The 23,193-nt window shown below is 31.5% G+C and overlaps 4 protein-coding genes and 1 long non-coding RNA gene across 13 annotated transcripts; 1 reads left to right on the forward strand and 4 right to left on the reverse strand.

Moving 5' to 3' along the window:
* Positions 1-1,577: 1,577 nt before the first annotated feature.
* LOC148238661 (uncharacterized) lies at positions 1,578-2,397 on the forward strand. Its single transcript, XR_015810991.1, has 2 exons — positions 1,578-1,677; positions 2,289-2,397. It is a non-coding gene; the product is annotated as an uncharacterized LOC148238661 (long non-coding RNA).
* LOC148238662 (uncharacterized) lies at positions 1,764-6,345 on the reverse strand. Of its 4 annotated transcripts, XR_015810982.1 has the most exons (7): positions 6,280-6,345; positions 6,025-6,089; positions 5,893-5,959; positions 5,749-5,831; positions 3,105-5,673; positions 2,293-2,552; positions 1,764-2,226 (listed from the first exon to the last, which is right to left on the reverse strand). XR_015810982.1 is itself a non-coding variant. In XM_088194497.1 (5 exons), exons 1-5 carry the CDS (start codon positions 6,299-6,301, stop codon positions 4,564-4,566), a joined length of 1,347 nt encoding a protein of 448 aa, XP_088050623.1. In that variant the 5' UTR covers positions 6,302-6,345; the 3' UTR covers positions 1,764-4,563. The 4 variants fall into 4 exon arrangements, 1 of the variants encoding a protein (XP_088050623.1); XR_015810983.1 differs by lacking the exon at positions 2,293-2,552 and having other exon boundaries at positions 1,764-2,251; XR_015810981.1 differs by having other exon boundaries at positions 2,293-5,673.
* A 999-nt stretch (positions 6,346-7,344) lies between these two features.
* Positions 7,345-11,285, reverse strand: LOC148238663 (uncharacterized). 3 transcript variants are annotated; one of them, XM_088194439.1, is made up of 5 exons: positions 11,106-11,285; positions 10,299-10,363; positions 10,165-10,231; positions 10,016-10,104; positions 7,345-9,948 (listed from the first exon to the last, which is right to left on the reverse strand). In XM_088194439.1, the coding sequence occupies exons 1-5, from the start codon at positions 11,149-11,151 to the stop codon at positions 8,419-8,421; spliced, it is 1,797 nt and encodes a 598-aa protein (XP_088050565.1). In that variant the 5' UTR covers positions 11,152-11,285; the 3' UTR covers positions 7,345-8,418. The 3 variants fall into 3 exon arrangements, with proteins under 3 accessions (XP_088050565.1, XP_088050572.1, XP_088050579.1); XM_088194446.1 differs by lacking the exon at positions 11,106-11,285 and adding an exon at positions 10,489-10,595; XM_088194453.1 differs by lacking the exon at positions 11,106-11,285 and adding an exon at positions 10,489-10,554 and having other exon boundaries at positions 10,310-10,363.
* Positions 11,286-11,905: 620 nt separating this feature from the next.
* On the reverse strand, positions 11,906-15,714 carry LOC148238664 (uncharacterized). Of its 4 annotated transcripts, none has more exons than XM_088194465.1 (5): positions 15,655-15,714; positions 15,002-15,066; positions 14,861-14,936; positions 14,703-14,785; positions 11,906-14,634 (listed from the first exon to the last, which is right to left on the reverse strand). In XM_088194465.1, exons 1-5 carry the CDS (start codon positions 15,671-15,673, stop codon positions 13,264-13,266), a joined length of 1,614 nt encoding a protein of 537 aa, XP_088050591.1. In that variant the 5' UTR covers positions 15,674-15,714; the 3' UTR covers positions 11,906-13,263. The 4 variants fall into 4 exon arrangements, with proteins under 4 accessions (XP_088050591.1, XP_088050599.1, XP_088050608.1 ...); XM_088194473.1 differs by lacking the exon at positions 15,655-15,714 and adding an exon at positions 15,133-15,405; XM_088194482.1 differs by lacking the exon at positions 15,655-15,714 and adding an exon at positions 15,152-15,253.
* A 2,795-nt stretch (positions 15,715-18,509) lies between these two features.
* Positions 18,510-21,170, reverse strand: LOC148238665 (uncharacterized). Its single transcript, XM_088185655.1, has 5 exons — positions 21,037-21,170; positions 20,832-20,896; positions 20,698-20,764; positions 20,555-20,634; positions 18,510-20,478 (listed from the first exon to the last, which is right to left on the reverse strand). Exons 1-5 carry the CDS (start codon positions 21,053-21,055, stop codon positions 19,588-19,590), a joined length of 1,122 nt encoding a protein of 373 aa, XP_088041781.1. The 5' UTR covers positions 21,056-21,170; the 3' UTR covers positions 18,510-19,587.
* Between the last annotated feature and the right edge of the window lie 2,023 nt (positions 21,171-23,193).

A 23,193-nucleotide genomic window follows, 5' to 3' on the forward strand; every position in this document is an offset into this window, starting at 1 on the left:
TGCTTGAAATGGTAATTTTACCGAATAATAAATAAATAAAAACAACGACTTTAAAACAAAGAAATAAAAGTTTATTTAAATATATTTATGTAAAATACTAAAATATGCGCTTCTGTATCTAAAGCAATATGCTCTATGGTATTTTGGGCTTATATTCATATTTTAGATTGTTTTAATTGAGGTGACCAGATGTTCACATTTAAGAATTGTCCTTCTCAAAAAATTTGGCGGACGAATGGTAACGGGTGGCATTTAGACACAGATAGAGCCGCTGCAGTAATATTGATTGAAATATAGTATATATTTTAATATAAAAATGAGTGAACGGTGCATGAAGCAGTACCGACCGTTAAAAGCCCGCGAAGAGTTGTGTTCGTCACGTCAGTTTTACCAGAGTGCCACCAAGTTTTGATCATAATAAAACCTAAATAAATATATAAATGCGTGTTCACGATACTAAAAATAAATTCCACAATGGGAAAGCATATTTTAAAATGAGTTTATTTAAGCCTCCGATGGTCGCAATACTAAATGGAACACCGCGGGTCGCAATGCATCTGGAAGATGCACTTTCAATTTTTAATATTATTCACTTAAAAAATGAGTGAAAAATATAATTACGAATATCTAATATATAATGTATCAACTTACAATAATAAACTTAAAAATTGAGAAACATAATCAAACTTTTGATAAGAATACTATCTACAACATTTTAACAATTATTATATGAACCACACAATAAAATCGGTAAAATTAAAATATTTACAGAAATCGTTTTATTTATTTTAATCAGAATCAGTTTTATCTTCTAATTCAGAAGAATTGTTGCAGATTTTGCAAGCATTAACAGTGTTTCAAGCACACAAACATTCCACATTTTTTACATCTATATTTTGCCATTTGTGACATTTTATTTTTTGTACAAGGTACACTACGTTTTTTTTTACTTTCGGAAACAATTTGTTCAGCTTTATTTTTAGTTTGCTTGCTAGTTGATGTAGAAGGATTTAATTTTTGTAATTTTAATTGGTGATTCGTCGGAATTCCTGTTTTTAATCAGCTTCGTCGTTGTAGGTGATCTTTGGTTAACTCATTGGATAGTTTTCTTAAGAAATATAAGTAGATTATTTCCAATATAAATACATAATTAGAAATAATATTTAATGTTGAAAATAGAAAAAAACGAAAATCACAAACATAACAACGATCGCAATGCATCTCACAGATGCTTTGCACTCAAATAACCCACAGGTGATCACGCAGCGAAATCGCAATGATGACTAACAGATGTGTTATCCAGATCTAGGAAGCTATGAAGGAATGTAGTAATATAAGGGTGGCAAAGAAAAAAATTACGCATGCAACTATAAGACATATTGCGACCATCGGAGGGTTAATTGTTTGTATTTTAGCGGATGGATGGTGGCCCAAACGATTACGAAACTAAAGACAAAGAAGATACCATGTCCACCCAATTATTGTACACAGGCTAATTGAAGAAGAATTTTGTACTGTTTTTGAAATTGCGAGAACACGAGGAATTTTTTTTGATTACTTCAGGACGTCTATCAGAAGTTTTGACGAGCTGTTAGCAAAACTTCAAGATTCTCTGAAACATCAAAACATATTTCGAACTCCAGTGCCACCAGCAGAAAGATTGGCCGTGACTTTAAGGTATTTTTTTTGCTTATTAGTTAGATATTTACAGGGTGCTAAAAAATTTGGCCACGGGATAATGACGGGTGGCAATTAGACACAGATTAAGCCGCTGCAGTAGTATTTTATTGACGATTGATAATGTTTACATGTTTATAAATATAATATACGGAGCACGCGTCCAAATGCATCGATGATTGCCAGTGGAGAGAAAAAACTGTCACGCCAGTGCTCTTGTAAGTTAGTTACAGTAGCAAGGTTTGTTTGGAAAGTGACGGCGCCTCGGGTCGTTGATAGCACAGTATAGTTTGGTTCGTCAACATTGGATGTATTTTGGTTTGGTGAAGGCACATTGTTTGACAAAGAAACATCTCTCGTGTTTTGGGTAGTCAATGGCAGGCTATTTGTTTCTGAAGCATTGTGTTCTGGCTTGCTGAAATTAAATCTTCAGTATCCGTTTTTTGTCAAGAAATTGCATACAATCAAAATGCAAATATTTTTTTTGTTTCCACCTCCAGATCTAGATTTTGTGTGTTTAGATGCAGCTTTGCACCTTACATAGGCGCCCTGTGAAGATTTATTTTTTTATTTTCTGTAAAATAATAATAATATATTTATTTTCGTTTCAGGTACCTTATTACTGGACAGACATTCGAAGAACTTTATTTTAGTTATCGTCTAGGAATGGCAACTATCAATAGTATCGTCAAAGAAGTGTGCACTATTGTTTGGAACTACTTCATGAAGAGCGTCTTTCGATACTAGTCACGGAAAGGGTGGATCAAAATCGCTGCCAGTTTCGAGTAGGCAGCAAACATTCCTAATTGCATCGGTTGTATAGATGGGAAACACATAACACTACTGGCTGTGTGTAATTCTGACCATCGCTTCACCTATATAAACGTAGGTTCATGTGGAACAGATTCCGATTCAAATATTTTCAAGAATACTACTTTGTATACCAAATTACATAATGGAGAAATAATGTTACTTCTACCAAAACCACTACCTAATACCACCGAACCACTTCCATACATGATTATCGGTGATGCTGCGTTCGGAATATCGAACAAAGTTTTAAGACCTTATGCACGCAGTAATGTGACATATAAAAAGAAAATATTCAACTACAGATTAAGTCGTGCTAGGGGGTATATTGAGTCTACATTCGGAATAATGAGCAATAAATTCAGAATATTCCATAGACCAATAAACACTTCCATGCCGAATACAATAACAATCATAAAGACTTGTTGCATTTTATATAACTACATTAGAAGATCTTAATCTCAATTGACTAGTAGTGTCAGAGCAGACTATATGTTAAGGGATAAATTTGCCAAATATTTAGTTTCTCCCGATGGTAGAGTGTCATGGCAAGATGCTTGTATATTTTAATTAAAAATAAACTAATAAAATACAGTAATGCTGTTTTATTCACTCACCTGTGAATTTTCTCTCATTGTCAGAGGGATCGTCAAAACCTGGAATAATTGCTTGACAGATCTCTAGCCAAGCTTTCAATTTGAAATCATTGTTTTTGTATAAATCAAAAGAGAGGTTCCACAACGGCGAACAAATATATACACCTGTTATTATACGATCAGTATCGATATTAATTTTTATGGACATGCGAATGATTGGTCACTCGGTCAGCCGCACTGAATGCAAGTATATGCCTCCATAGCACATCGGTCGACTGACGTAAGCCGGACGAACGCGCTTGACTGAGTCTTCGCCAGCGCGACGTAGCCGTACGTGTATACCGATTCGTCAGTGCGGCACTGTACTCATTCAAACACTTCGTGACTCGCAAGGTTCTGGAATCCATGACTGGAATTTTTCTAGAATAGTTGAATTGTCAGAAACATTCTTTGATATTTGGAAGAAATGTTTAGCCAAAAAAATACTTTTTGAGAGAACACGGCAAACCGTATCCTAACGATACTAAAGATATGGCATTGGAATACAAGAACGGAAAATAATCAAATATAAAATAATAACGGTGTTTCGAGAATTATTTGATCATGAGTGAGTATTTTGTTATTGAGGGATTCCAAATTATAAATACCGATTCAAGAACGATGTGAACTAATGTGACAGAATACACAAATAACTAATGGTTCATCAAATTGAAACACGTTACCTATACCAAAGCCGAGCAATATGGAAGATTTTGAGTAATGCACATGTAGGATATAATCTCCACTTGTTCTCAAAAGAGATTCCGAGATCTTTCATTAAAGGTTCTCTAGCCAGAACGATCCCATTGAACGAGATTGTAGGTATAATCTAATGTACAAATGAAATCAGGAAGTTCTATCAAGTTTTCATATGCAGTGAAAATGAGATTTTCTATTTTAATCCTTTTTCACATTTTTACAGTCAGTCGTAAATATCACTATGATATTTCTTACGCTCTGAATGTTTGTGTTTATATTATATTTTACACTCAGTCACAAACATTGCTATGAGTTACTAGATGTTTTAAAATGTATTTTTTAGATTTAAATGCCATACCACATTTTTCACATTCAAAGTTACAAATATCACTATGAGTTTGCATATGTTTTGAAAGGACGGCTTTGTAATTAAATGTTTTTCCACATTTTTCACATTCAAAGTCACAAACATCGCTATGAGTTACCAGATGTTGTGAAAGGTAACTTTTACATTTAAATGCTTTTCCACATTTTTTACATTCAAAGTCGCGAACAGTGTTATGGGTTCGCGCATGTTGTAAAAAGGTATTTTTATATTTAAATTCTTGGCCACATTTTTCACATTCAAAGGCACGAACATCGCTATGAGCTCGCATATGAAGTGAAAGAGACTTTTTGTATTTAAATGCTTTTCCACAATTTTCACATTCAGTCACAAACATCACTATGAATTTTCAAATGATCAGAGTTTGCATTTATATTTAAATGATTTTCCACATTTTTCACATTTAAAGACATGAATATCTCTGTGAATTTTCATATGTAGTAAAAGTTTGGCTTTATAATTGAATGCTTTTCCACATTTTTCACATTTAAAAGCACGAATATCTCTATGAATTATCTTATGTGATGATAGATTATTTTGAGATTTATATGCTTTACCACATTTTTCACATTTAAAGTCACGAACATCACTATGAGTAACCATATGTTTTGCAAGTGCAGTTTTATAATGGAACGATTTTCCACATATTTCACATTCAAAGACATGAATATCGCTATGAATTTGCATATGTTTTGAAAGTTTGGCTTTATAATTGAAAGCTTTTCCACACTTTTCGCATTCAAAGGCACAAATGTCTCTATGTATTTGCATATGTGATGCAAGATTCTTTTGAGATTTGAATGCTTTACCACATTTTTCACATTCAAAGGCACGAACGTCGCTATGAATTTGCATATGTGATGAAAGATTGTTCTGTGATTTAAATGTCTTACCACATTTTTCACATTTAAAGTCACGAAGATCACTATGAGTAATCATATGTTTTGCAAGTACGGTTTTATAATGGAATGATTTTCCACATGTTTCACATTCAAATACATGAATATCACTATGAATTTGAGTATGTGATAGAAGGTTCTTTTGAGATTTGAAAGTTTTACCACATTTTTCACATTTATAGGCACGAACGTCTTTATGAATTTGCATATGTGATGAAAGATTGTGTTGAGATTTGAATGCTTTACCACATTTTTCACATCCAAAGTCACGAACATCACTATGAGTAATCATATGTTTTGCAAGTGCGGTTTTATAATAAAATGCTTTTTCACATTTTTTGCATTCAAAGGGAGGAACATCTTTATGAATTTGCATATGTGTTAAAAGACTCTTTTGAGATTTGAAAGCTTTACCACATTTTTCACATTCAATATCACCAATGTTCTTATGAGATAGCAAATGTTGTGTGAGACGTTTTATAGACTTTAATATTTTACCACATATGTCACACTCATTTTTATTGTAATCGTCATGTTGAAATCTACTACACTTTTCTTTTTCCTGTTCCTAAAATTAAAATTGTGTTGATTAAATAAGTTGTAAATATCGAAATATATGAAAAACGAAATCTTTTCGACTTACTTTGGTGGTGTTGTTAATTTGATAAGATAAATTGTCCGAACTGATAGTATTCGCCCTAAGTATATCCTTAACATCGTGCATTTCTAAAGTCAAATAATTGTTGTAATTTATTGTTACTAATTACTGTTAAACTTAATGTCTAACCTGTTTCAAACATATCGTCCATGTACGAAATTTCGTCGTTTTCGTATTCTCGTTTTACATTTAACAACTTGAAAAGAAACCATTAATTAATATCACATGCTTTAACTAGTGTCACGTATTAAGGTTCATTACCGGGACTTCATGTTGTACCGAGTCAATGGAAGCAAATGATGCTTCATTGTTTTCTAAATCAGTTTCTGCAAAGATGAAATATCTAATTAACTATTAAAAATATCATGGTGAAATGTATGTCATTAATGAAAACAATAAACTTGGTTTCGACTGATATTTTTAACATAAATCAAATTCATGGAGAAGTGATATTATCTGTCAAGTAAACATTGTGAATGTTACTAGAGAAAAGAAAATTATTAGAATGGATTATACCGTTTTTGATAAACGCCATCATAACTCGGTGTGAAACTGTCAGTCGATGTCAGAACGGTTCAAAACAAACGTTTGGTTCAAATAGAACGAATCTCTGAGCATGACTGAAAAATTGAAGAAAATTACTTTTTTGAGGTTTGTCTGAATTGGTAATTTTATTCAATAATAAATAAAAATAAATTTAACTGTCCGCTGGAGAAGCCTGCTGGTGGTAGTAGACCATGTTTGGTTTATGGCACTTCTTCCCCAAAAAGAGGCTTCATTAGAAAAATTATGTTGTCCCAATCGCTTTTAATGTTTTCTTGTGCCCAAGTAATTATTTTTACGACGTGTTGCTCTAAGAGAAACAGTTTCTTCATTGTGCTCCGAAATTTTAGGTTGGAAGCTCGTAAACACGTTTGAATACTCTCGCATGATATCTTGATACCCTTATTTTTTAATTTGGCTTGTCCTTGTCGCAATGATAAAAGAGAATTTATAGAAAATAACTTGGTAATCTGCTTTTTCTCTTTTTTCGATGTCTTCCTTTTCGCTCCGTATTCCGGCAGATCAACGACAGGTTTTGGTGTGTTAAACCTCTGTATTCACTTGTCTACGAACGCCTTTGACTTTTTGATGCAAGGGACATTTTCGGTTCTTTTGGATTTGTGCAAAAAATAATATTTTGACTCGTTTGGCGTATACGGAACTTATCGTAAAATATCTAAAAATAACTGACCCCATCTGCAGGGGAAGAGTTCCCATCCTAATGCATCGTAGGGGAAGAGTCCTTCTACCTGCTCATTGAAAGGTTTTGACTTAACCGTTGCCAGAAATAATTATTTGTCCGGACATGCTCTTCTTATGACACTGTAAACCCAAAGAGTTTTATGTGTTATCAGAGAATGTGAAATTTATTGCTATGTGTATTTTTTCCTTGCATATTTTATGCTGCGTAATTTTATCCCGTGTATAATTTTTATTATATTTGTATTTTAGGTTGTCAATATGCATAATCTTTCTCTAATAAAATAGGACAACTTAGATGTATCGTTGTAGTATTACTTTAATTAATAAAAAAATATATTATTTATTCATAGTTTATTCAGAAATTACAATACATGTCAAACAATATATATCATGGACGAAAAGATAATAAACTACAAAATATAATAACACAACAAATGCAAGAATCCAATCACAGAATAAACATACAGATAAGGACAATTTTAAGATAAAACTAGAAGGTGTATTAGTGTTAAACGTATTATTCCAAATCTATCTACGAGCAGGGCCAGCCCTAGGTTATTTTGCACCCCAGGCAAAAACTAAATTTGCGCCCCTCCCCCTATTAATACTTGATGAGCGCAAAAATATAATTCAAATTAATTTAATAATATATTATATTTGACACCATACTCTTTTTTGCGATTGTGGGTATTTAAGAATTTGTAGTTTATTTTTCGTCGTGATGTATGAAATAATTTAAAGAGTACACAGTAGTGTATAAAAATACTAATATCAGGTTATATTCTTCAACAATATTGTTTGATAATTTTAAGTGAATATTACGCCTTTATTTAGTATAACGGCGCCCCAGGCGACTGTACTGCCTGCCCCTCGGGCCGGCCCTGTCTACGAGTGAGGTAAACTGTTAACTGAACGGATGTAACTAGCAGCTAAGCACAATATCACGAGGGTGGAACAAAAAGATGGTGAGAAACACTGTCCTGTGGAAGCAAAAAAAGAGAATCGCACGCAGAAAATAGCAACAAACTCGTAATTTTGCAGAAAACTATTCTAAACAAATTTGACCAAAAACTTAAAAGAATTATCAATGAACACAAGAATGAAAGAATATCTAATTATTTACAAGAATTAACAGATAAAGAGGATACCAATTATTTACTTTGGAAAGCCACTCAATACCTGGAAAGACTAATCGCTCATATACCTCCAATTCAGAGTTTATAATTCATGGGAGAGAAGCGATAACGAAAAACTGAGGTATATGCATATTATTTAGAAAACGTATTCATCATCCGATATTCGATTCCTTCAAATGAACTCAAAACCGATGAAAAAAAAATTGATCAAATGAATTAAATTTCCATATTAATCACATGCAAAAGTACTATGAGATTACATATGGTATGAAAGTTAGTTTTTATTTTTGAATGCATTTATATGAGTTTGCATATGTAATGAAAGATACTTTTTAAGTTTAAACGCTTTTCCACAATTTTCACATGCAAAGTCTCGAACGTTGATATGCGTTTTTAAATGTTGTGAAAGATGGAGTTGACATTTAAATGCTTTTCCACATTTTTCACATTCAAAGTTAAGAACATCGCTATGAGTTTGCATATGATTTGAAAGGCACTTTTTAAGTTTAAATGCTTTTCCACATTTTTCACATTCAAAGTCACGAACATCACTATGTGTTTTAGTATGTTGTGAAAGATACACTTGGCATTTGAATGCCTTTCCACATTTTTCACAAGCAAAGTCACGAGCATTGCTATGAGTTATCATATGCCCTAAAAGTTTGCTTTTATATTTAAATGTTTTTTTACATATTTCACATTCAAAGTCACGCACATCACCATGAGTTATCATATGCTCTGAATGTTGACTTTTATATTTTAATGCTTTTCCATATGTTTCACGTTTAATTCCACTAACATCTCTATGCATTTTTATATGCAGTGAAAGTGAGATTTTATATTTAAATGCTTTTCCGCAAGTTTTACATTCAAAGTCACGAACGTTGATATGAGTTTTTAAGTGTTGTGAAAGATGAAAATAAGATTTAAATGCTTTTCCACATTTTTCACATTCAAAGATGCTATGAGCTTCGCTATGAGTTCGCGTATGTTGTGAAAGATAGCTTTTACATTTAAATGCTTTTCCACATTTTTCACATTCAAAACCACGAGCATCACTATGAGTTTGCATATGTTGTGAAAGTAGGGCTTTATAATAGAATGCCTTTCCACACCTTTCACACTCAAAGTCACGAAAATTGCTATGAGTTTGCATATGTTTTGAAAGTTTGGCTTTAGAATTGAAGGTTTTTCCACACATTTCACATTCAAATACACAAACATCGCTATGAGTTTGCATATGTAATGAAAGATTGTGTTGAGTTTTGAATGCTTTACCACATTTTTCACATTCAAAGTCACGAACATCACTATGTGTATGCATATGGTGTGAAAGGTACTTTTTAAATTTAAATGCTTTTCCACATTTTTCACATTTAAAATCACGAACATCACTATGAGTTTGGATATGTCGTGAAAGTACAGCTTTATAATGGAATGCTTTCCCGCATTTTTCACATTCAAAGACACGAACATCGCTATGAGTTTTCATATGGTAAGAAATTACGGCTTTACAATGAAATGTTTTTCCACATTTTTCACATTCATAGACATCGCTATGAGTTCGCATATGGTAGGAGAGGTACTTTTTAAATTTAAATGCTTTTCCACATATTTCACACTTAAAGTCGCGAATATCACTATGGGTTCGCATATGTAATGACACATTGTGTCTAGATTTGAATGCTTTTCCACATTTTTCACATTCAAAATCACGAACATCGCTATGAGTTATCAGATGTTGTATAAGATATCTTTTAGAACTGAAGGTTTTCTCGCACTTGTCACAATCATATTCTGGTTTCTAAAATTGAAATTTGAGTAAATATTGAAACAATTTGAGTAAATATCGATATCCATATTATTATTACTTTGGTGGAGTTGTCAATTGGGTATGATAAAACGTCCACACCTATAGTGTTACCCGTCGTTTTCAGTACGTCCTTAACATCGTGTAGTTCTGAAGGCAAATACTTATTGAAATATATTCAACGGCACTGAAAACTGTGTAATGTCTAACCTGTTTCAAACATGTCGTCTATGTGCGCAGCTTTGCTGTAATCGTATTCGCAGTTTACATTTGACAACTTAAAAAGAAAACATTATTTAATATAACATAGCAAATGTCAAATATTAAGGTTCATTGTTCATTACTTCGACTTTACATTGTATCACGTCAATGGAAGCAAGTGTTCCGTTGTCGTTTTCTATGTCGGCTTCTGCAAAGATCAAGTGTCTAATTAATAACATAAGCAAGAAGCTTTGCTTCTAACTGATATGTTCAACATAAATAAATTTCATGGAGAAGTGATATTGTCAGCCAAGCAAACATTTCAATTGTTACCGGTTTTGATAAAAGCCATTATAACTCAGCTTCAAGTTGTCAATCAACACCAAAACGTCTCTAAACTAATATTTGGTCCAAATAGAACGAATTTCTGAGTATGACTAAAAATCACTAATAAATACTTATTTAATTTTTAATCTACACTATAAGTTTTAAAAAATAAACAGTTTTATATATATATGTTTATTATGAATAACCTGTTAACTGCCCAGCCTTAAAGTTGTATTGATAATTAACCTTAATCAAAAAATCTATTTAATTATGATTATTTTTCCAACTTTCCTAATATTTATTTTAATTATTTAATTATTACTCCCGGTTGTTTTAATACTAGCGCAGGAGTAATATATACACATACATTTTTTAATGCAACATAATTTTATTACAGAAAACTTTAATATATAAATTCAAATTTCAATTTAATGAACCTAATTTTAAAATTGATTATTGATGCAATATTTTCCACTGAAAATCTGCAGCCAACTCGTTGTAATGTGGCACATAAATTGAATTACCAGTTCTCAGACATTGGTCTAAATTAGCGCGAGTAGGTTTGATCGGTACTTATTTGTAAGTATTTATTATCGGTAAATTTTTAATATTGGAAAACAAACCTTTACACGTATTGTCGACGCGCAGAGAGTTCAATTTACAGCACATTTTCTCAACAATGGGAAGCTATTTATATTTTCTAAATTCCAAAAGTATTCTTTGTTATTTTAATTTAATGTAATTTGTTATATATACTTATAATTTAATACTGTAATGTAATTAGTCACATTGCCAAAAATGCCTTAAATTCGTAGAATTCTTTAAATCTGGAATTAAATTCTTGCAAAAAGAAACCAAAATGGTGGTAGCATTTCAATTGCAATACTTTTTCTATTACCATTTTTAAATTTGGAAAATTTAATTAATTCCATATACAATTTCCAGAGAGGATTTAAATGCATTTACCGTGCTTATAAACAATATGATCCTGTAGATTCAGAAAGTGTTAGAACCAACTGTAATTAAGTGTTTTAATTTATTAATATTTATACTAATATTTGATCCAAGTATGTATTCGAAAAATGTGAAATAAATGGAAAATGGGAGGAAGAGAAGGGGATTAATAGTTACAAAATATCCTAGTTTTACTTCTGGTTAGCGTATTATAAACAGCATAAATACATATTTTGGGATAATATTCGTATACAAGATGGAGAGAAACGGCCCGAGCAAACTTGCTCAGGAAATTAGAGTTTATGCAGTATCGAAGGTTTATGATTTAGAAAAGCAATATAGCTTCTAACCATCGTAACAAATAGTCGGGGGCCTTATATTTGTAAGGCTTATAAATCAAACCGTCATGCCATACTGTTTTTAAAGTATTTTGCAGGATGTATTGTGACAGGTTGCAATTACACACCGATTGAGCCACTACAGTATTATTTTTATTAAGAAGTTTATAATAGTTTACAAATTATGTTACACGATAATATATGTAAGTGAACGGTAGACGAAACACCACCCGCCATTGTTTTGCTGTCGAGGTCTACCAAAAGAACGTGTTGCCCTCCGCTGCCTCAGTGTTATCATAGTGCCGCCAAGTTTTGGCCTTAACGAACGAATACATAAATAGGCTCCCACAGTATTTTTTACATTAAAATTATTAATTTTCTCACCAAAGATTCCTTTTAAAACAAAAGAATTATTTTTGATACTTAACGATAGCAAGTAATTAATTATTGCGCCTTCTGAATCGGGTGATTTTAGCGATTGTTCAAATGGTGAAGAAATAGAAAAAAGTAATTAATCAAAAAAGTAGTTCCTCATGACAAAACCTTGTAAGATTATTCGTTACATGTAGACACCTTCACTAGCTCTTAAAAGTAATTACGAGATCTTTAGTGTAAGTTTCTCTACTTAGAGCGTTCTCACTGAGATCATAAGAATACTCCAATGGGGGATGAGATCAGGAAAATGACACTATAAAATTTTTCTATACTAAAGAGCAGACAGTTGATAGAAGCTTATCTCCATCGAGAATCTGAATCATATTGTAAGAGAAAGAGTCGTAACAGATCGAACGCATCCAAACAATTTAAAATCAATCGACATACAGTAAAAACAGGAATTTGTAACATAATTTGAATTTATTATAAAACAACTTTGTAAATTTAGTTTTATTATGTTAATAATATTGCATAAGTCCATACATTGAAGAAATTGCGCTAGCCAACATCTCTTTGTTTGTATTGGCTGTGTTCTTTCCAGTTTTTAATAGTGGAATTTCTGTGTATTTCTAAGTGATTTACTTATTTTTCATAATAAATTGTTTGGCGGCTTTAGTTTTTATTAGTTCTTCATTGAACTCAACTGTTAAAATCACCGAGCTTTCAATTCCAGACACAGCATTGATATCACAACTAATTAGCTCGCGTTACAGAAAAATATACCATGTGATAAATTTTATTTTGGTCTTGGGAATGTAAATTTTATACATGTATAAGATAATATTTATTTTGTATACAATAATCAAAAGTACCAGTTCTCTAGTTTTACATCGGATTCCTCGTTTATACATAGGTATTTCACCATCATTATCATCAGGGTGATTTATACTTTGCTGGCGCACTTGCAGCTTGCTGGATCTCTTGAAGCATGATCAGTATCCTGAGAAAATCAACACCTGGAGAGGGCTTTTCAGACTTTATTTTATATTTGGATACATTTTCACATTAATCACATGTAAAAATTCTGTGAGATTTCATAGAACTAGTATGAAAATCAGCTTTTATAGTTACGTGTATTGGTATGAGTCTGCAAATGTCGTGAAAGTGAAATTTTATATTTAAATGTTTTTCCACACATATCACATTCAAACGAACAAACATCTCTATGAGTTCGCATATGGCTGCTTTTATGTTTAAATTCTTTTCCACATTTTTCACATTTAAAGTCACAAACGTCTTTATGACTTTGCATATGTACTGAAAGTGATAATTTATATTTGAATACTTTTCCACACGTTTCACATATAAAGTCACAATCATCAATATGCTGTTTTATATGTTGTGAAAGATGAAGTTGACATTTGAAAACTTTTCCACATTTTTTACATTCAAAGACACTAATATCGCTATGAGTTTGCATATGTCGTAAAAATGTTCTTTTATATTTGAACCCTTTTCCACATGTTTCACATTTAAAATCATAAACATCAATATGCTGTTTCATATGTTGTAAAAGATGGAGTTGACGTTTAAATGCTTTTCCACATTTTTCACATTCAAAGTCACGAACATGGCTGTGAGTTTGAACATGTCGTAAAAATGTACTTTTATAATTGAATGCTTTCCCACATACTTCACATTTCAAGTCGCAAACATCGATATGCTGTTTTAAATGTTGTGAAATGTAGAGTTCACAATTTAATGCTTTTGCTTTCTTTTCACCTTCATGAACATCGTTATGAGTTCGCATATGCTCTGTAAGGCTGTTTTTATATTTAAATGCTTTTCCACATTTTTCACATTCAAAATCACCAACAGTTTTATGAGTTTGCATGTGTATTAAAAGTGATGATTTATATTTAAATGCTTTTCCACATTTTTCACATTTACAGTCACGAATATCGCTATGAGTTTTCATATGAATAAAAAGAGTTCCTTTAATTGCAAATGCCTTGCCACATTTTTCACACTCAAAGTTACGAACATTGCTATGAGTTTTCATATGTTCTGCAAGTCTGCTTTTAAATTTGTATGCTTTTCCACATTTTTCGCATTTAAAGTCACAAACATTGCTATGAGTTTGGATATGATGTTTGATTGCACGTTTCGATTTGAATGCTTTTCCACATTTTTCACATGCAAAGTCGCAAACATCACTATGAGTTTTCATATGCTCTGAAAGTTTGTTGTTAAACTTGAATGCTTTTCCACATTTTTTACAATTAAAGTCACGAACATCGCTATGAGTTTTAATATGTTCTGAAAGTTTATTGTTAAATTTGAATACTTTTCCACATTTTTCACAATTAAAGGCACGATTGTTACTATGAGTTTTCATATGTACTGAAAGTTTGTTTTTAAATTCGAATGCTTTTCCAATATCTTGGAAACATTGATTCGCAGTACATTTTTCACTTTCTTGTTTCTAAAATTAAATATATAATGAAGTAAATATTGAAATACATAAAAAATAGAAATCAATATCACTTTTACTTTGGTGGCGTTGTCAATTTGGTGAGATAAAACATCCACACCGATAGTATTCACTTTAAGAATATCTTTAACATCATGCATTTCTGTAATCATATAATAATCAATAAATATAATATATTGGAATGTAACAGAATATTGTAGTAATATTAATGTCTAGCCTATTTCGAGCATGTCGTCTACGTAGTTAGTTTGTGTATCTTCAATGCAATCGTATTCGCGTTTAACATTTAAGAACTTGAAAAGAAAACATTATTTAACATTACATGCGTTAACAAGAGTGAAATATTATAATTCAATACCTCGACTTCATATTTCATCGTGCCATCGGAAGCAAATGTTCCTTCCTCGTTTTCTACGTCCGATTCTGCAAAGATTAAGTTATCCAAATAATTTAGCTATTGATGAAAATACAATAAGTTTCGTTACTAACAGATACAGTGGTGGCTTACTGAATAGGGTACTTTTAACATGCTGTCTTTGATTGAAAAAATACGTAAAACACTCTTAGATTTACAAGGTGACATATTTAATTAGCACTATTAGACTCAATACATAAGAACACAGGGAGTTAGCTTCACATGTATTTAAAATTATTTTCATTTTTTGTGTAGAAATTATGCATCTAATATTTAAATTCAGTTTAACATTTATAGACATGTTAAAAACATGTTATTTTGGACAAAAATAGTCATATTTTCAGGTTCTATAAAAAAAAATATGAATAAAAGCTGGTTAATGTAGAAAAATGATATATAAGTAGAAATATTATGCGAAAACAATGTGGTGGTAATTTTATTATCCGTTTCGATTTTCTATGCTGATTTTTAATAATTATTTAAATGCCTAATTGGCAGTCACTGTATGTTTAATATAAATTAATTTCACTGAGAAGTGGAAACTTTCATTGCAATTGATAATCGTGTTCAGAAAAAAATAATAAAATGGATTATACCGGATTTTATAAGCGCCATTGTAACTCGAGTTGACAGTCAACGTCAAAATCGTTCATAATAAAGGCTGGTTCAAAAACGACGGATTTTCGAGCATGATGGAAAAATTGGGGACTTAAAAATACTCTTTCGATTGGAATGTTTATTTTTAGTAAATCAATTTTTTTTAATCGTGGATTAAAAAAAATAATGAAATATTTTTTTAATCTACGTTTTAAATTTGTTTATTACAAAAGGTACTTGATAATTATATTGGCGCCACGCTCAGAAACCAATGGGTATGAACAATTTTTCTGCTTTTGGCCCTAACGTTTGTGAAAGTAGCCAACAACGTTTTGATACATAAATATGTTTTAAAATTTAATATCAAGTTTTTGATCAACGTGCACGTTTTTATTTACCATACATCGGTGAAGTCGCAATTATCCGTTTATCAGTGTCATAGTGTGTAATTCAGTGATATCGACGACACTGATATACGGTTAATTGCAATTTTAACCGATATTTGGAGAATAAAAAACTAGGCTTTAAATTTTAAAACGTATTTATGTAGCAAAAGTTGTTGGCCACTTTTACAAATGTACAGAGAATATATTCATAACAATCTGGTTTCTAAATATGGCGCCGATGTAATTGACAAGTTCCTAAAAATATTTATTTCTTAAAAAAATATGATAAGAGTTCTGCCATCTTGAGAGACGCGGTAACGGAAAATATCGATATCCGCTCTTACGATATATTTGAGTCGACTTAAGAGTTGTCAGATTTTTCTGGTATTGATTAGTATATCATATATAAATATAAAAAAAAATAAGCCCCCAATAGTCCTTGATCCCTTAAGCGCTAGAAAGTAGTACTGTATTTTGAAACCCAACTAGTAAGTGTTGTTCCCGTGGAGTTTTTAATTCCGGAAGTTTTGGAATGAAAATTTGTAGAATAAGTATTTTTATTGAAAAAATCAAATAAATACAATAATAATTTCTATTTATAAAATTAAATCTGACTTCTTCTCTTGTACTAGCTGCATACTCAAAAATTTTGTTGGATTATGTTTGATTCTCTCATTTGTAATTTAATTCCATAAGCATTATTATTTTTTGTGAAAATGTGACATCTCTAGTAGTAAAAAGTTTTGTTGTTCAAAAAAAACACACAACTTAAAGGATATCTCCAGATGTTTTTATTAATCGAACATTTGATTTTTAATTTAAAAAAAATTATTATCTATATAATTAAGACCATCATAACCTGACAGGTTAAACCAGTGCGTCAAGATGAGCAAAAGTATAAAATACATTAAAATTTAAAAATATATACGTATATGCGTATACATACATACAAATACATACGTATACATATGTATAACTAAAAACACAAAAACAATATAAAAGAACAGACACAAATCACCTGAACAGATGTGCATTGTCCCATACGAATTGAATAAAAACCCCATATGTGCACAAGAAAAAGCACTTACCAACTCTTCTTTGCCAGAGAAGAGTTGGCAAGTGCTCCAGTCTTAAACTTCACGCGCAAAAACAATGAACTATAACCACCTTCCGGAGCCCACATTTGAAGCTGTTCAAGCACCGAAGGGTTGTCTACTATGCCTTTGAGAAATTTCCAAAACTGTTTAATTATATAAACATTTCTACGAGTTGACAACGAAACGTATTCCATCAATCGCAAAATAAAAGCACTGGAAAATAGGAGCGGATAATACCCGTATTTCTTCAAGTATAAATATCGAAGGAATTTACGCTGAACTCTTTCTAGTCTCAATTCATTACATTGACTCATTACGCCTGGAATCCATATAATAGAGCCAGTTTTTAGTATGCTGCGGACTAGAGAGTCGTAAAGAGAGCACAATACTAACATATTCCTGAATTAGCGCGCATTGTGATGCACCTCTGGATCTTTTGCATCACCCGATCCTGTCGATGTAATTTTCGATTACTTTTTCGTACATTTCGGGCAGTATCTCAGCTACAACTTGGCGGATGTTGGTTTTTAAGTGCTCCAACGTTTCGGGTTTGTCGGCGCAGATACGATTCTTAGCGTATTTCTACAAAAAAATCAACGGCGTCAAAACGCATGATCTTAGCGACCAATTGATGTCACGAAAACGTGAAATAATACGACTTGGGAACTTTTCACGCAAAACATACAACGTTGCACTCGATGTGTGGCAAGTTATCCCATCTTGTTGGAACTATATGTCTTCGACATAAATATTTTCAATTTTGTGCCAAAAATAATCGGTTAATATTTGCCTATAGCGTTCAACATTGACTGTTACAGTCCGACCTTCATCGTTTTTAAATGATGCCGCCTGACCACAATACGCACTATACAGTCTTTCGTGAATTACATTCAGATTTTTCTCGCCACATATGCTTAAAGTTTGTTTAATAACATACCCAGAAAGTTGGAAATGTGCCTCATCAGAGAAAATTTTCCTTAAAAAAACAGCATTAACTTTTTGCTGCTCTAACACCCAATCTGCGTAAATTTTTCGCTGTATATGGTCTCTTGGCTTCAGTGCTTGTGTTATCTGAATTTTATACGGGTGGAGGTGCAAGTTAAAATGGAAAATGCGCTAAAGGGAACCATAGGAAAGGTTTAAAAACTACGAACGTCGACTTTGTCGATTCGACAATTCCGGGCCTCCAGTCACACTTTCATTTACAGCAGCAATATTCTTGACTGAACGGGCACCACAATAATGAACAGGCCTTTCTCTATCTCTATCGCTTTTAGTCTCTTCAATTTTTTTACTACATTCCAAATTGTCTCAAAGAGTGAGATGATCTATGACATACAAGTGGAAAGCTTATATAAATAATAACATATAGAGGAAACGTTTTTTTATTACAAAATAACACATACATATAAACATTTTCAACTAATTTTTGTTGATATTCTTAATATAATATGAAAGATCAAATACATATTTATCATCAAACGCAAAATAATAATTTTTAATATTTAAAAAAAAAATTAAAAAATCCTATAATTGCCTTTTTTAAGAAAAACGGCTAAAACTATTTTTGGCACTCCAATAGCTAAATTTTTCAATGTAGTGGTTGATATGTTAACCCACTCACTCTGTTGTTCCAATAAGGATTTTTGGGAATTTTCTGATAGAACTTATTGCCTAAAAGCTCAATTAGATTTAAATCTGGCAATTGGTGTGGCCAAATCATATTTTTCGATATTCCTTATTATTTTTTTATTTGTATAGCACCAAATTAAGAAGAGTGTTTAGAAGCATTATCCTGTTGGAAAATAAAACCTGATCTGTTTAAATATCTGCACATAGGTCAAACTTGTATAATTTTTTAAATTGCTTTAAATTTTTTTATTTGAAAAATCCCGTTTATTATTAAGAAGTTGCTGAGAGACAACCCCACACCATAAGTCAATCTCCACTTTGCCTTATAGTTTGTACAATACAGTTGGGGCTCACTTTTTCGGTGAATGTTCGTCCAGCAAATACTCCCAATATTATTATGGCAAATAGTGCATTCTTTAATTGGGTAACGATATTTTTAATAGTTAAAAAAAATAAGGGTGAATTCAGGACTATGAACATCGTTGCTGGTTTTGGTCTTAAATTTTTAACCGGTAGTGACAACTGAGCAGTCTGACCAATAATGTTAAAAATACAGAGAAGCAAATGTAATAATTCAAAAAGAGCTATCAATTTTGTCATTTACTACATTTTTGCTGCACTGAACTTATAATGCATTTTGATATATAAGTGCTTCTATATGAGTTTGCATATTTAATGAAAAGGTTTTACATTTCAATATTTTTCCACATTCAAAGTGATAAACATCGCTACGTTTTCATACGCCCTGAAAATCTGTTTATATATTATATTGCTTTTCCGCATTTTTGTCACAAACATCGCCATGAGTTTGGTTTAGTTATAAATGCTCATCCACATTTTTCATATGACGTGAAAGTGAAATTTTATATTTGAATGTTTTTCCACATATTTCACATTCAAAGATACAAACATTGCTATGAGTTATCATATGCCGTGAAAGTGTGCTTTTATATTTAAAAGCTTTTCCACACGTAGCACATTCAAAGTCACGAACATCGAAATGCGTTTTTACATGTTGTGAAAGATAGAGTTGACATTTGAATGTTTTTCCACATTTCTCACATTCAAAACCACAAACATCGCAATGAGTTTGAATATGCTGTAAAAGAATGGTTTTGGTTAGGAATGCTTTACCACATATTTCACATTTAAAGTCACGAACATCGCCATGCGTTTTTATATGTTGAGAAAGATAGAGTTGACATTTAAATGCTTTTCCACATTTTTCACACTCAAAGTTTTGAACATCACTATGAGTTATCATATGCTCTGAAAGTTTGCTTTTAAATTTGAATAATTTTCCACATCTTTTACATTTAAAGCCTTGAAAACCCTTATGAGTTTTCATATGCTGTGAAAATGCGATTTTATATTTAAATGATTTTTGACATTTTTTACAGTTAAAGTCGCGAACATCGCTATGATATTTCATATGTTCTGAAAGTTTGTTTTTATATTTGAATGCCTTTCCACATTTTTCACATTCAAAGTCACGAACATCGCTGTGAGTTTTCATATGCTCAGATAGTTTGCTTTTATATTTGAAAGCTTTTCCACATTTTTCACATTCAATATCACGAATATCACTATGAGTTAACAAATGTCTTGTGAGACGCATTTTAGAATTTAATGTTTTACCACATATGGCACATTCATTTTTATTAGAATTATAGTGTTGAAAACTATTACATATTTCTTCTTCCGGTTCCTAAAATTTAAATCGTATTTATAAATTAAGTTGTAAATTTCGTAATATATAAAAAAAAACAAATCCATTTTATTACTTTTGTGGTGCTGCAAATTTGATAAGATCTGTTTACACTGATAGTATTCGTCTTAAGTACATCCTTAATATCGTGCATTTCTGAAGTCAAATAATTGTTGAAATATACTGAAATGTTATTGAAAAAACTCTTTAATGTCTAACCTGTTTCAAACATGTCGTCTATGTGAGTAGATTCGCTGTTATCGTATTCGCGTTTTACATTTAAGAACTTAAAAAGAAACACTATTTAAGATTACGAACTTTATTAACGAGTGTCTCATATTATGTTTCATTACCTCGACTTTACAATCCATCGTGTCCTTGGAAGCGAATGTTCTTTCGTTGGTCTCTATGTCAGCTTCTACAAATGTAAAGTTAAATTCTTACATGTAAATAAAGTATTTTGTTTCTTATTAATATTTTCAACATAGATCAATTTCATAGCTGTAAAGCAAACTTTATTTGCGTTTTGAAAAAATAAAATACTAAAATGCATTATACCGGCTTTAATAAACGCCATCGTAACTTAACGTCAATTTGACAGTTGACGTCAAAATTTGCTAAAACTATGTTTGGTCCAAATACGGCAAATCGTCAAGCATGGCAAGGGAGATTTAGAAACGTTTTAGATTTTGCTGCGTCAGAGAGGATTCAGTGGTGTTGTGTACTTCGATGTGTGCAAGGGTACAAAAATGAATTATTATTTCTCGGCAATGATTATATTTGACGTTTTATTTTGCTATGATTTTTAAGTTTTAATTATATTTTCAAAATATTTTCTAATTTTAGGAAAAAAATATGGTGAATATGATAGTGATATCGAGTTTGAAATGAACTTTGTCATTAGGAACACAAGATTTTGTTAAATATTGAAATTACAATTTCTTGTAAATATTCAAGAAGAGTATTTCTTCTCTAAATAATCGAAGATGAAGATCAATGGGATTCTATGCTATGAAACGCTGTCTACAAGATTTAGAATTTTATTTCTATCTCAATCTATTTTCATCCATACTTAATTCTGCCAATATTTTGTAAAAAAAAACATTCAACAAATCTTATTGTTCAAGTGAAATAAAAAAAAGGTGGAATTTTTGAATAACGAAAAAGGATATTTTGACTCATCATGGGACAAAATCAAGATTGAAGACTTACATAGAGAAAGAAATCGCGTCAAAAGTAATAAAATCGTGTCGGTGGCGACACGATTTTATTGCTTTTGACGTGGATTTTTGCCTTCTGAGAAGATATAATTGTTTTTTTCGCTCTCCTATTGGTCAAAATTCGGTTTAGATATACTTCATTCAATGCTTACTTATTATAAGTTGTAATATTGTTATAAAACGTCTTAATATGAACGCTAAATAACTGAGTGTATCCACTGTGACGGCAACGGCACGAATTTATTATTTTCAACGTGGACTAAGCAAGGACCCCTTGAATTAAGCCAGAAAAATGTATTTCATTTAATGAAATACTATGAATGTGAAATGTTAAAAAACGACTACTGACTGGCCAACTTTTGCCCTCCCTCCCATGAAAAAAGCTGAAATAAAATCCCTGTAAAGGATGAAGGAGAAATACTCGTATCAAGGCATGGTTTGAATGGAGATCATTACCACCATCGTCTCCAAGACGTCGGCAATGTAATATCGCTGCTGAGAAAATAAGTAAATAATTAATTAAAAGTAATTTATATTAAGTTTTTCCTATTTATTTTGTCATTTTGCTGTGTTAATTTATAGAATTTGTTGAATAAATATAAATTTGAATATGTTGTTTGATATATTTTTTGTGTATACATACTTTTTAATTAATTAATGTTAAAAAATATTATATGATTTTCAACCCTCAGCAATGACCTAGATGACACATGTCGTGCGTGCGGGACGCCGCTTTTATCTCTCACTCAATCTAGTCATTTAATATGCGAGCGAGCGAAAGGGAAAATAACTTACTCAGTAATAACTTATCAGTAGCTCTCGGGCGTCCATTTAAAGCTGTCTTTTCGCATATTAGTGCTGTTCGGCCGACGATATTTTCTATTTTCAGTAATTAAATTTTAATTATTATTACATGTTGACCCCAACTATGATATTTATGAATATTTCGATTTGAAATCCCTCATTTTTGCATGTGTATTTACTACACAGCACAATAAGGGAAAGGTAAACGGTCTACACTCGTGCCTCACCGATTTAAAAAAGGAATATGAAAGAAGATTTTTGAGCCAGAGCCCAGAATGTCTCAAAACTAATGTTTGCTTTAAAAAAACGAATTTCTGAGCATGACTGAAAAATAGGTAGTTGAAAAAGTGTGGTAGCGTTTGAATGTGCGCTTCTGCATCTAAAGCAATAATATGTTATTTGGTATTTCGTTCCATTCATTGGTATTCTTTATAAATTACAACAAATATCAGATAGCCATTATTAATTAGCAAATGGTTGAAATAAAAATAATTTTGGGGTACAAATTAGAAGCGTACAGTGAGATACTTTCCCTTTACCGAAACGGAACGGACCAATCCATTTTGTATCGCTTTCGAAAAACTTGTTATTTTTCATATTTTTAAACTATCGATACAATATTCATTGGTTGATATTAGGGCATCCAAATACCCGGTTCTCGGCTATTTTTCCATAAATTAATTGACAGAGT

Source organism: Plectrocnemia conspersa, unplaced genomic scaffold, assembly GCF_051122295.1.
Source record: "Plectrocnemia conspersa isolate PC_06_02 unplaced genomic scaffold, ASM5112229v1 ptg000001l, whole genome shotgun sequence".
Lineage (NCBI taxonomy): Eukaryota > Metazoa > Arthropoda > Insecta > Trichoptera > Polycentropodidae > Plectrocnemia > Plectrocnemia conspersa.

Coding starts and splice junctions, on each gene's coding strand:
- LOC148238663 (XM_088194439.1), bottom strand. CDS start 11,151: ATGTGCTGTAAATTGAACTCTCTGCGCGTCGACAATACGTGTAAAG. Junction 10,364..11,105: donor CGTCGACAATACGTGTAAAG/GTTTGTTTTCCA, acceptor TGATCTTTGCAG/AAGCCGACATAGAAAACGAC. Junction 9,949..10,015: donor CAATTGACAACTCCACCAAA/GTAATAATAATA, acceptor TTTCAATTTTAG/AAACCAGAATATGATTGTGA.
- LOC148238662 (XM_088194497.1), bottom strand. CDS start 6,301: ATGATGGCGTTTATCAAAAACG. Junction 5,832..5,892: donor GGACGATATGTTTGAAACAG/GTTAGACATTAA, acceptor ATTTGACTTTAG/AAATGCACGATGTTAAGGAT. Junction 5,674..5,748: donor AAATTAACAACACCACCAAA/GTAAGTCGAAAA, acceptor TTTTAATTTTAG/GAACAGGAAAAAGAAAAGTG.
- LOC148238665 (XM_088185655.1), bottom strand. Junction 20,765..20,831: donor CGATGGATTGTAAAGTCGAG/GTAATGAAACAT, acceptor TTTCTTTTTAAG/TTCTTAAATGTAAAACGCGA. Junction 20,635..20,697: donor AGACGACATGTTTGAAACAG/GTTAGACATTAA, acceptor ATTTGACTTCAG/AAATGCACGATATTAAGGAT.
- LOC148238664 (XM_088194465.1), bottom strand. Junction 14,786..14,860: donor AGACGACATGCTCGAAATAG/GCTAGACATTAA, acceptor ATATGATTACAG/AAATGCATGATGTTAAAGAT. Junction 14,635..14,702: donor AAATTGACAACGCCACCAAA/GTAAAAGTGATA, acceptor ATTTAATTTTAG/AAACAAGAAAGTGAAAAATG.